This window comes from Elephas maximus, chromosome 15 (genome assembly GCF_024166365.1).
Source record: "Elephas maximus indicus isolate mEleMax1 chromosome 15, mEleMax1 primary haplotype, whole genome shotgun sequence".
Lineage (NCBI taxonomy): Eukaryota > Metazoa > Chordata > Mammalia > Proboscidea > Elephantidae > Elephas > Elephas maximus.
Genome location: NC_064833.1, coordinates 9,428,314 through 9,440,551, shown reverse-complemented (window position 1 = coordinate 9,440,551; position 12,238 = coordinate 9,428,314). Strand labels below are relative to the sequence as shown.

Here is a 12,238-nt window from a genome sequence, read left to right as displayed (position 1 = left end):
GATCATGTCGCCACAGAACCATGTAACCTGCTCCTCTCCCCTCTGTGTTTCCTGTAAATCAGTGCTCAGATACAGAAGCTTGGTCAGGTTCTGCTTCCCTTTTTGATAAGAGTGCTTCAGCGGATATATTGTGTACTTCCACTGGAAGACACATAATAAATGGTGACCTCTTTGTTTGTGACGTTAGCAGGTAAGTGATAATCACTGCCACATCCATCACGTTGTTGTTGCTATTGTTAGCTGCAGTTGAGTCTGCCCCCGGCTCATGGCGACCCCACACACACAGAACGAAACGCTGCCCAGCCCTGTACCATCCCCATGATCTGTTCCAGATTGAACCATTGTGATCCACAGGGTTTTCACTGGCTGATTTTCAGAAGTACATCTCCAGGCCTTTCTTCCTAATTACATCAGCAGGGGACTGCAAAGTAGCAGTATTCAAATTCTGCGTTTGTTAGCTGACATGCTTCTATAAAGAGAAGTCTGTCCTCATCAAATATTTGGTTACCCTGAGATACAGTTTATTTGGAAAAGGTAGAATAATTGCTTGATTCTTGGCCTTTATTTACCAACTCAAAATAAAGAGTTGACTCCCTAGCATCCAACAAAGGTGACTAGTGAGTTGTTCCTTCCCAGTGTCATTATAAATTCATGGATTTAAACGTATTTTATGTTTTACTGCAGTTATTAAACACTAACAACAGCCTTAAAATAACAACACCATCCCTACCACCGAAAACATAATAACTGTAAACGATTCATTTTTTTTTGCGGTTCTTTTTGCCCTCAGGTTATATCCCACTGAAAACAAAAAACCAAACGTGCTGCACTTATTCCGACTCATAGTGACCTTACAGGACAGTAGAACTGCCTCATGGGGTTTCTAAGGAGCAGCTGGTGGATTTGAACTGCTGACCTTCTGGTTAGCAGCCATGGCTCTTAACCACAGCACCACCACGGCTCCTATATCCCATTAGGGAGATACAATCAAATTACTATTTTAAAGTCGCTTGAAACAGTTCATCTCTGTAGTTAGGCCACTAGTTTGATAAAAAGAATCATTTATTTCATTTTGCTCTCAATTTTTACAGCTTGCTTTTTTTTTCAAGTTTAATTTTGTTTTTATCATTATGTAAAATATTTCCATAGTTTCAGAGTCAAAACTATACAATAAGGTATGCTAAGAGGAGTCTGGCTTCTCTCCTCGTCCCCTCCATCTTGTTCTCTCCCTCCCATTCCCCCTTATGATGGCCCCCCCATCAAGGTCCCTGGGTGGCGCAAACAATTTGCGCTTGACTACTAATCAGAAGGTTGGCGGTCCAAACCCAGCCGGTGGTGCCTCAGAAGAAAGAGTTGGCAGTCTGCTTCTGTAACATTACAGCCACTGAAAGCCCGACGGAGTGCAGTTCTCATCTGAAACACATGGGGTCTCTACGAGTCAGAACCAACTCCACAGCAATGGGTTTTGCTTTTGTATTTTTAGAACTATTTGATTTTGAAATAATTTTAGATTTACAAAAAAGTTTCAAAGATACTACAAGGAGTTCCCATATATCCTTCACCAACTTCCCCTAAAGTTAACATCTTACATACTGGTGGTACAATTATTCAAACTAATAAATGAACATCGGTACAACGCTCTTAACTAAGCTACAGACTTTATCCAGATGCTGCCAGTTTTTTCACTAGGATTCTTTTCTGTGCCAGGATCTAGTTCAGGATACCACATTACATTTAGTTGCTACGTGTCTTAGGATGGGCTCTCTAGAAGAGCAAAACCAGAGAAGCGCATATATATTTAAAGATAGAGAGAAATTTATTTCAAGGAAATGGCTCACACAGTTGTGGAGGCTGCCAAGTCCCAAATCCGTGGACCAGGTGTCAGGCTTCTCCTGACTCACATGGTTGTAGGGGCCGACAAACTCAAAATTGGCAAGTCAGCTGGCAGGCTGTTAGTTCACGGAGCTACGGGAGCTAGTGAATCCCAAAATCTGCAGGTAGGCGGCCGGCTGCTGGCTCATGTCTCAAGAACCGGAGGTTGTATGATGATGAGTCAGATGCAGGATCAGGAGAGAGCGGGCTTTGCCAGAACATCCATATATGCTGGAAGCAGGCCACGCCCCCAAGGAAATTCCCCTTACATCAGATCACAAAATGGAGGATAATTATATACTGTACTTTTATGCAAATACTGCATGTCTTCTGTGACCGTTCGCCTGCTGCGTCCTCCCTTGTGAGGTATTTTCGTAAGTGCTTTATGCTAATTTTTTTACAGCAACATCTGGAAGAGGACTGGCATAGTGGTGTTTGTAAGGGTGCTCTGCCGGGTGGTTTTCTATTTCCCTTAATCCTTCTACATTTGTTAATCAGAATCCTTCTTTGGGGAAGAGTTGTCCCTTCTCCATTTATTTATTTATTCAACCATTTATTTATATTGGTATGGACTCATGAGAATTTTATTTTGGGGGTTATAATCTAATGTTGTTGCTGTGTGCCTACGAGTCAGTTCTGACTCACAGGATCCTATATGACAGAGGAGAACTGCCCCATAGGGTTTTTCCTAGGCTGTACTCTTTATGGGAGCAGATCGCCATGTCTTTTCTCACACAGACCTGCTGAGTGGGTTTAAACTGCTGATTTTCTGGATAGCAGCTGAGCGCTTAACCATTGCATCACCAAAATGTAATACTATCATTATTTTGTTGCTCAAGTTGTTCTAGCTTTGGCCTTTGGGAGCTCTTTCATGTTGTCTCCTGCATCATTTTGACATGTCCTTTTTCTGCTCATGAGGAACCCGTACACAGATCAACAGGGAGCCATTGGAACAGAACAAGGGGATGTTGTGTGGTTTAAAGTCAGGAAAGGTGTGTGTCAGGGTCGTATCCTTTTACCATACCTATTCGATTTGTATTCTGAGCAAATAATCCGAGAAGCTGGACTATATGAAGAAGAACAAGTCATCAAGATTGGAGAAAGACTCACTAACAACCTGCGTTATGCTGATGACACAACCTTGCTTGCTGAAAGTGAAGAGGACTTGAAGCACTTACTGATGAAGATCAAAGACCATAGCCTTCAGTATGGATTACACCTCAACATAAGAAAACAAAAATTCTCACAACTGGACCAATAAGCAACATCATGATAAATGGAGGAAATACTGAAGTTATCAATGATTTCATTTTACTTGAATCCGTAATCAAGACCCATGGAACCAGCAGTCAAGAAATCAAACTACACATTGCATTGGGCAAATCTGCTGCAAAAGACCTCTTTAAAGTGTTGAAAAGCAGACATGTCACCTTGAAGATTAAGGTGCACCTGACCCAAGCCATGGTGTTTTCAATCGTCTCATATGCACGCGAAAGCTCAATGATGAATAAGGAAAACTGAAGAACTGACGCCTTTGAACTGTGGTGTTGGCAAAGAATATTGAATATACCATGGACTGCCAAAAGAACAAACAAATCTGTCTTGGAAGAAGTACAACCACAAAGCTCCTTAGAAGCAAGGATGGCAAGACTACATCTCACATACTTTGGACATATCATCAGGAGGGATCAGTCCCTGGAGGAGGACATCATACTTGGTAGAGGGTCAGTGAAAAAGAGGAAGACCCTCAGTGAGATGGACTGACACAGTGTCTGTAACAATGGACACAAGCATAACAACAATTGTGAGGCTGGCATAGGACCGGGCAGTGTTTAGTTCTGATGTACACAGGGTGGCTATGAGTCAGAACTGACTCGACAGCACCAAACAACAACAGTGCCAGAAGAATGCTCTAGGCCCCTCATGTATTTTCTCTTCTTCAGCCCTGGAATCAATCACTTTTCCAAGGGACTCTGGTTCCTTTTATTGGACAATGCTATTAGAAACCAAGATCTGGGCACAAGGTGTACTCATTGCTACCGGGGTATCACTGCCTCTAGGCTCTCTTAGCACAAAGGGCTAGGGAAATATATGCATGTATTACTACCCACGTCCAAACGTATATCTAACTATCCCATGTACACACATGTATCTATAATTATTTCTGCATCTATCTGTATGTACATATATATAAAAAACTGAGTTCATATATATTTTTTAAATGCCTTCTCTAACAGTGAAAAACCTGGTTCTCGTGATCGACGACATATTTACTTATTTCTTTGACCCTAGTGTACATAATATACACATGAAGTAGTTTCAGAGTTGTTAACCTATACTACTGTCAGAAACACATTCACTGTGATAATTGACTAAGACCACTGTAGTTACATAAGGTTTTTTCTTTAGCCTTCGGGTATTCAGCAGAAACACCGTTTTCCAAAATTTCTTAAGTCAGCTCCTTTCTTCCCTGCCCCCTTCAGTGTGACTTTCATCTGAAACATGGTTAAAGTCATTTGTCACACATGCTCCTTTTTAAGTTTATCTATCCTTCCACATTTTTTAATATAAGCAACACACAAACACACACACACTTTTCTTCACCTCACTTTTTCACTTAACAGTAAACCCTGGAGACCACCTAGAACAGCACGGGGATGTCCCTCGCTCCCTTTGACAGCTGCGTGATTCTCCGCTGTGTCTGCATCACCATGTTCTCAGCCAACCGCCTGTGGACAGGTATTAAGTTGTTTCCAGCCACGTGCTGCAATGGGCAGCCTTGTGTAGATACTTTTTCTTATTTTTGCCAGTGTAACTTTGGGATCATTTCTTAAGGGTTGTTTAGTTAGTGGATAAAGAAATGCATTTGTAATTTTGCTAGGATATTTCTAAATTCCCCTCCACAGGAGTTGTGCCATCTGCATTCCCATTAGCAAAGTATGACAGTGAGTATTCCCCTCACAGACTTGCCAACAGAGATGACATTCAACTTCTGGATTCCTGCCAACCTAACAGGTGAGAGAGCCCACCTGAGACTAATTTTAATTAACAATGCTTTTATTACGTGTCGGGCTAATTAGATTTTCATCTATTCAAGGTGATCTGCATTTCGTGTGCTATGAACTTCTTTCTTGCCCATCTTTCCACTGGGTTGTTGATCTTTCTCATCACTATTTTTAGAGGCCTTTTATATTATAAAAATATTAATCCTTTTTCTATATGACTGCAAATGCTTTTTGTCTTTTGCCTTTTTACTTGGCATATTTTTTTTTCATAAAGTGTTTAAAAATTGTTCATGCAGTCAATTTTTTTTCCCTTATGGAATCTGGATTTTTGAATTATGGTTTGGAAATTTTTTCACAGTCTCAGTTTGTGGATGAATCCACTCATGTTTTCTTCTAGTATTAGTAAGACATCACTGTGCATTTAAATCTCTGACTCTTGGAATTTATCTCACATAAACTGAAAAACAGATGTGATTGTATCTTTTTCCCTAAGGTTATTTAGTTACCATACATGACTTATAAAAAGGTCCATCTCTTTCCCATCGACCTCAGAGGTCCTCTTTACCACACGCTAACTTTCCGTGCATGATTTGGTCAATTCTGCAATTTCGATTCTGCAGCTTTAGACTGTCTGTGTGTTTACACACCCTTACCACACTGTTTTGGTTATAGAGGTTTTGTAACATGTTTTCATATTTGTCAGAACTGTCCTCCCACTGTCACTTTTCCCAAGGTTTTCCTAGCTATTTGTACTTGTTCTTCCAAGTAAACTCTATAAATAACTTTTTAAGTCCAGATCAATACCACACTTTCAAAAGTTACCTCCCACTTGGGGTCTCCTTCATTTTCCACCAGCTTCAGCCCATGTTTGTTCTTCAAGTGCCTGTTGAACTCCCATTTGGTGCCATATACAAAGCTGCAAACGGGACACTTCATACCACCTGAAAAAACAGAGGCAAAAAGACGTGTTCCTGAGCACACAGAAACCCAACGTTTCGTCCTTCCAGCCAGGCACCTCGAATCTAGGAAACCCAGGATTTTGTCTCCAGCACTGACATTCAATTCAAGCTTACATTAGCATTTAAACACAACAGCAACTGTATGTATCTCAGTGCAGAGTTGTTTTTTGTTTGTTTTGTTTTGTTTTTATTGAATAATCATTTGCTGAGAGTCTAGTATGTGCTTGATATTTTAAGTCTCAGAGAGAAATAAGATGAATAAGATAATTCCCTTGGCTGGGTGGATAAATGGCTTGAGTCATTCTTTCATTTTTCCCTTTGTAAATAATAATTGAGGGAAAAAAAAAAAAAAAAAGGACAATGGCTGCCTTTCTCAATCTCCCTTTTCCCAAAACTCTTAAGACTGAGAACAAGCCTCTCAGGCTCCTGCACATTAGAAACAGTCACTGGTATAACTACCCCGCCCCCTGCCCCCATGAATTTCCCAGCAAAGGACAACTGGGAAAGCTGCTTACATTCTAAGATGTCACTATTTCCTGAACTGACTCAATTTTGCCCATGTTCTTGGGAGTGTTTGGATGCTTTAGAAAAATGTCAAACTCTAGGCTAAAATACAAAAATTGAAGATTCATACAAAAGACTATCTTTCTAAAAGTATACCAATTAGGGCCTGGGTAAAAATCCCTTTGAACAGGTTGTGTCTTTAGAAGCCAACTCAGCCTCAGGGCTAATTCTTGTGCCGTTGTCAGGCCACCAGGGCCACCGACCTGGCATGGGCCTGAGTCACCCTGTGGCCCAGGTGACCTGGACTCAGGCCCTCACCACAGTCCCCATCAGCGTGATGGTCTGGAGCTTTGAGGCTCTGCAATTCGGGCAGGTCACCCTCCAAGCTGCAAACCCCTGGAGCCACCCAACCACTCTTTCCCGCACCCCATCCTGCTGTGTGTTCTCTTCCACGACCCCTCAGCTTCCCCTCTCGTGCCAATCCCTTCACCGCAGCCTGAGTCTCAGAACCCAGGGCAACACAACTGCCTATGTTAGCTCATCACAGACAGTACGCTCCTCCCCACCCCCATCCTTAATTAAGCCCTGGCTGGTCCCTAAAGCCACACTCCTGGAGGCTCTTTATGCTCAGAAGCCCCAGGTAAGGAGGAGGTCAGGGGCAGGGGCAGCAATGCCACTTCCATCAGAGAGTAAGAGCGTTTCCTGGTTTTATTCCTCCACTCACAGTGCCATGCCCATCACACCCAGGCCCTCTCCACTCTGTACTGTTGTTGTTGTCATTTGCCGTCAAGTCAGTTCAACACTGACTGGTCCCGTGCCATCTTCATGATCATGAGTGCCCAAAAAACCCACTGCCATCAAGTCAGTTTCTACTCATACAGACTCTACAGGACAGAGCAGAACTGCTCCATAGGGTTTCTAAGGCTGAAAATCTTTACAGAAGCAGACTGCCCCATCTTTCCCCTGCTGAGCAGCTGATGGGTTCCAACCGCTGACCTTTCTTTAGTAACCAAGTGCTTTAACAGCTGTGCCACTAAGGCTTCTTATGATCGTTGGTAATTGGATAATATTCTGACTGTAACGTTAGATGGAAAGCGTTCCCCACTACTTCACTGTTGGTGAAAATCTTCTTCATTCATGCAATTATTTAGCACCGCATTGTTGTTGCTGCGTGGGAAAAAGTCTGCTTCCGTAAAGATTACAGCCTCGGAAACTCCATGGGGAAGTTCAACTCTGTAACATAGGGCCTCTATGAGTCGGAATCAACTCGACAGCAACAAGTTTCATTTTTTTTGGTTTTTGTTGTCGTTGGGTGCCATCAAGTTGATTCCAATTCATGGAGCTCCTATAAGACAGAGAAGAACTACCTAGGTTGTAATCTTTACGAGGGTAGACTGCCAGGTCTTTGCTCCTGTGGAGTGGTTGGTGGGTTCAAACCGCTGACCTTTCAGTTAGCAGCCAACCACTTAACCATTCCACTACCAGGGAGCTTTTGGCACCATGCGCGGGGTTGATCCAAACACCCTGCTCTGACAACAGTCTGCCAACATGCTCTTACTCTCACTACAATCATGTTTTGATTTCTTAGGGACCTCCAGTTTGTACCCTGGTCCATTTTTTCCCATTCCACCAGCCTCTCCTATCTCTCTTTCCCTCTCTAAACAGCCTATACCCCATGGCCCAAACCTTCAAACTTTTATAGATAAAACCCTCAAAGTCCTTATCTACTTCTCATTCTCTCAAACCCAAATGGCAAATCCACAGCCTAGAATCAATGCAACTGGAATCTAGAGAGTAGAAGCCAGGGGTGCTGTTAAATACCCTATGATGCACAGGACACCCCACACACACATACACACGCACACGCAAACAGAGAATTATCTGATCCCAGATGTCAGTAGTGCCAGGTTGAGAAGTTTTGCCTTAGACCATGGCAATCTACTTTCTGCCCCCAATTCTCTGTTGGCATTGCACATGACAAGGTCACCAACTAACTTCCTCATGGATTAATCCAATGAACGCTTTTTATTTGTTACTTTACTATTAATACTACTAGCACCATCACCACCAGTAACAATACACCCTCTCCTCACTTATCAACATGGTTAGGTTCCAAAGACCAGGTCATTGTGCAAAATTGGCATTATGCAAAAATGGAGGACAACCACATTAGATCACAAAATGGAAGATGACAACATCATTACATAACTGCTAAATTACATCATTACATAACTGCCAAATCACTGAGAATCATGGCCCTGCCAAAATGACACATAACCTTAACCATCACAGCCAGCGTTACTCCCACCTCATACCTCGGTGTTTGTTGCTCCTAGACGTACGTCATTAATGCATAGAATAGTCAGATAGTATTTACTAGTGTTGTAAATGCAAAATGTCAGATAATGAAATAGTCAATAAACAAGGAGATGGTGTAATGACAACAAAACACATCTTCCATTTATTGGACAGTTATCATGTCAGACACCTCATATGTGAAGTCATGTGTCTTTACCACAGCCCAATGATACAGGTGTGATTACCTTGTTGTTTTACAGAGGCTCAGGATGGTCAGATATTTCTGGGGCCACACTGCAAAACCAAGAACTCAATCCAAGTCTCTCTAACTCTAGAACATACATCTTTATCCCCCAGGCTCTGCTCTTGTCCAGAGTGAATTTTGTGCATTCTATGCTAATGCTTCGGAGAGCAAGTTTGAGAGTCTCCTCTGACATCCATCTTGGTCTTTCTTTCTTTCCTGTCTTTTCAATGACCTCTTAGCTTTCTTCACGTATGATGTCCTTCCACAACTCATCTGGTCTTCGGTCACTAGTGTTCAATGTGTCAAATCTATTCTTGAGATGGTCTCTGAATTCAGGTGGGATATGCACAAGATCATATTTTGGCTCTGGTGGGCTTGCTCTGATTTTCCTCAGTTTCAGCTTGAACTTGATATGAGCAATTGATGGTCTGTCCCACAGTCAGCCCCTGGCCTTGTTCTGACTGATGATATTGAGCTTTTCCATCATCTCTTTCCACGGATGCGGTCAATTTGATTTCTGTGTGTTCCATCTGGTGAGGTCCATGTGTATAGTCACTGTTTATGTTGGTGAAAGAAGGTATTTGCAATGAAGAAGTCATTGGTCTTGCAAAATTCTATCATTCGATCTCCGGCATTGTTTCTATCACTAAGGCCATATTTTCCAAATACTGATCCTTCTTCATTTCTAACTTCTGCATTCCAGTCGGCAGTGGTTGAGCAGCTAAAGCAAAAGGAAGAATTGATGAAGTAAAAGAACTAAACAGAAGATTTCAAAGGGACTCTCAAGAAGACAAACTAAAGTATTATAATGACATGTGCAAAGAGCTGGAGATGGAAAACCAAAAGGAAAGAACACGCTTGGCGTTTCTCAAGCTGAAAGAACTGAAGAAAAAATTCAAGCCTCAAGTTGCAAGAGTGAAGGATTCTATGGGGAAAATATTAAATGATGCAGAAACCATCATAAGAAGATAGAAGGAATACATAGAGTCATTATACCAAAAAGTATTAGTCGACTTTCAACCATTTCAAGAGGTGGCATATGATCAGGATCCAATGGTACTGAAGGAAGAATTCCAAGCTGCTCTGAGGGCATTGGCAAAAAACAAGGCTCCAGGAATTGATGGAATATCAACTGAGATGTTTCAACAAACAGATGCAGTGCTGGAGGTGCTCACTTGTCTATGCCAAGAAATATGGAAGACAGCTTCCTGGCCAACTGACTGGAAGAGATCCATATTTATGCCTGTTCCTCCCAAGAAAGGTGATCCAACCTGATGTGGAAGTTATAGAACAATATCATTAATATCACACACAAGCAAACTTTGCTGAAGATCATTCAAAAACAGCTGCAGCAGTATATCGACAGGGAACTGCCAGAAATTCAGGCCGGTTTCAGAAGAAGACGCGGAACCAGGGATATCATTGCTGATGTCAGATGGATCCTGGCTGAAAGCAGAGAATACCAGAAGGATGTTTACCTGTCTTTTATTTACTATGCAAAGGCATTCAACTGTGTGGATCAAATTATGGATAACATTGGGAAGAACGGGAATTCCAGAACACTTAATTGTGCTCAAGAGGACCCTTTACATAGATCAATAGGCAGTTGTTCGGATAAAACAAGGGGATACTGATTGGTTTAAAGTCAGGAAAGGTGTGTGTCAGGGCTGTATTCTCTCACCATACCTATTCAATTTGTATGCTGAGCAAATAATCCGAGAAGCTGGACTATATGAAGAACAGGGTATCAGGTTTGGAGGAAGACTCTAACAACCTGCGTTATGCAGATGACACAACCTTGCTTGCTGAAAGTGAAGAGGACTTGAAGCACTTACTAATGAAGATCAAAGACCACAGCCTTCAGTATGGATTGCACCTCAACATAAAGAAAAGAAAAATCCTCACAACTGGACCAATGAGCAACATCATGATAAACAGGGAAAAGATTGAAGTTGTCAAGGATTTCATTTTACTTGGATCCACAATTAACAGCCATGGAAGCAGCAGTCAAGAAATCAAAAGACGCATTGCATTGGGTAAATCTGCTGCAAAGGACCTCTTTAAAGTGTTGAAGAGCAAAGATGTCACCTTGAAGACTAAGGTGCGTCTGACCCAAGCCACGGTATTTTCAATCGCATCATATGCATGTGAAAGCTGGACAATGAATAAGGAAGACCGAAGAAGAATTAACGCCTTTGAATTGTGGTGCTGGCAAAGAATATTGAATATATCATGGACTGCCAAAAGAACGAACAAATCTGTTTTTAAAAAAGTACAACCAGAATGCTCCTTAGAAGCAAGGATGGCGAGATTGCGTCTTACATACTTTGGACACGTTGTCAGGAGGGATCAATCCTTGGAGAAGGCCATCATGCTTGACAGAGTACAGGATCAGTGGAAAAGAGGAAGACCCTCAACGAGGTGGACTGACACAGTGGCTGCAATAACGAGCTCAAGCATAACAACGATTGTGAGGATGGCTCAGAACCGGACACTGTTTCGTTCTATTGTGCATAGGGTCACTATGAGTCAGAATCGACTCGACGGCACCTAACAACAACAACAACGTGACAATGCTGACCACATTCTCCAGCCATGATCTAGTCTTCCCGGGTTTCTGTGATACCCCCCATTCCTGATACTTCTGACAAGCCTCCCTCTGACTCAAACTGATGGGCAGTCTACTGGTTCTGTCTTGAGTCCCACAGCCTCACAGACACTCAAGTCTCTTCTATACCCCTGATGCCTCAAGCTTTCCCTTTCTTCCAACACACACCTGCCTTGAACAAATTACTAAGATGCTTCTATTTTTTTTTTTTTAGGCAGGAAAAGAGCTGAGCTGAACACTGAATGTATCCCAGCCCGTCACAGTTATTATTGTTATTGGGGCACTAAGGAGGAGTGGAAGAACTGTGTTCTGATGTCGTGATCGTCTTGACAAATCATATAAGAAGCAGGTAAATCTCATGGGAATACATCACACAATTTAAGTATCTCCCTGATGCAGTTACGATATGTTCCGTCTCCTCAATCAATTCCATGTCAGTGGAACCTATACAGAGCACTCTTGTGTAATTGGGGTTTCCTGTCTATCAGCTGAGGTGGAGGGTGATTCTTCAGTCATTAGCAGAAATGGAGGCCAACGCGGATGACGCACGGTGCATCCTCCAGGACCTCCAGCTATTTGCTGTCCAGCTCCCAGCCCTAGAAGAGCACAGAGAGTCCTACAGAGACAGAAGGACCCAGCTGGGTGGGCTCCTGCCATCAGGAGAAAGGCTGGCAACAAACACATCTTTCAGTTCCAGAAGATTTTACAGGAAAGGCAGCTCAAATAGGTATGTATTTTCTGAAACAAA

At 42.4% G+C, this 12,238-nt stretch overlaps 1 protein-coding gene across 22 annotated transcripts in view; it reads right to left on the bottom strand.

Moving 5' to 3' along the window:
* ZFAT (zinc finger and AT-hook domain containing) overlaps positions 1–12,238 on the bottom strand; it is a 336,678-nt gene that overhangs the window by 37,417 nt on the left and 287,023 nt on the right. For all 22 annotated transcript variants that reach the window (XM_049854202.1, XM_049854213.1, XM_049854217.1 and 19 more), the window contains one exon: positions 5,700–5,818. In XM_049854202.1, the coding sequence (XP_049710159.1) occupies positions 5,700–5,818 (119 nt within the window). The remainder of the gene's footprint in view (positions 1–5,699; positions 5,819–12,238) is intronic.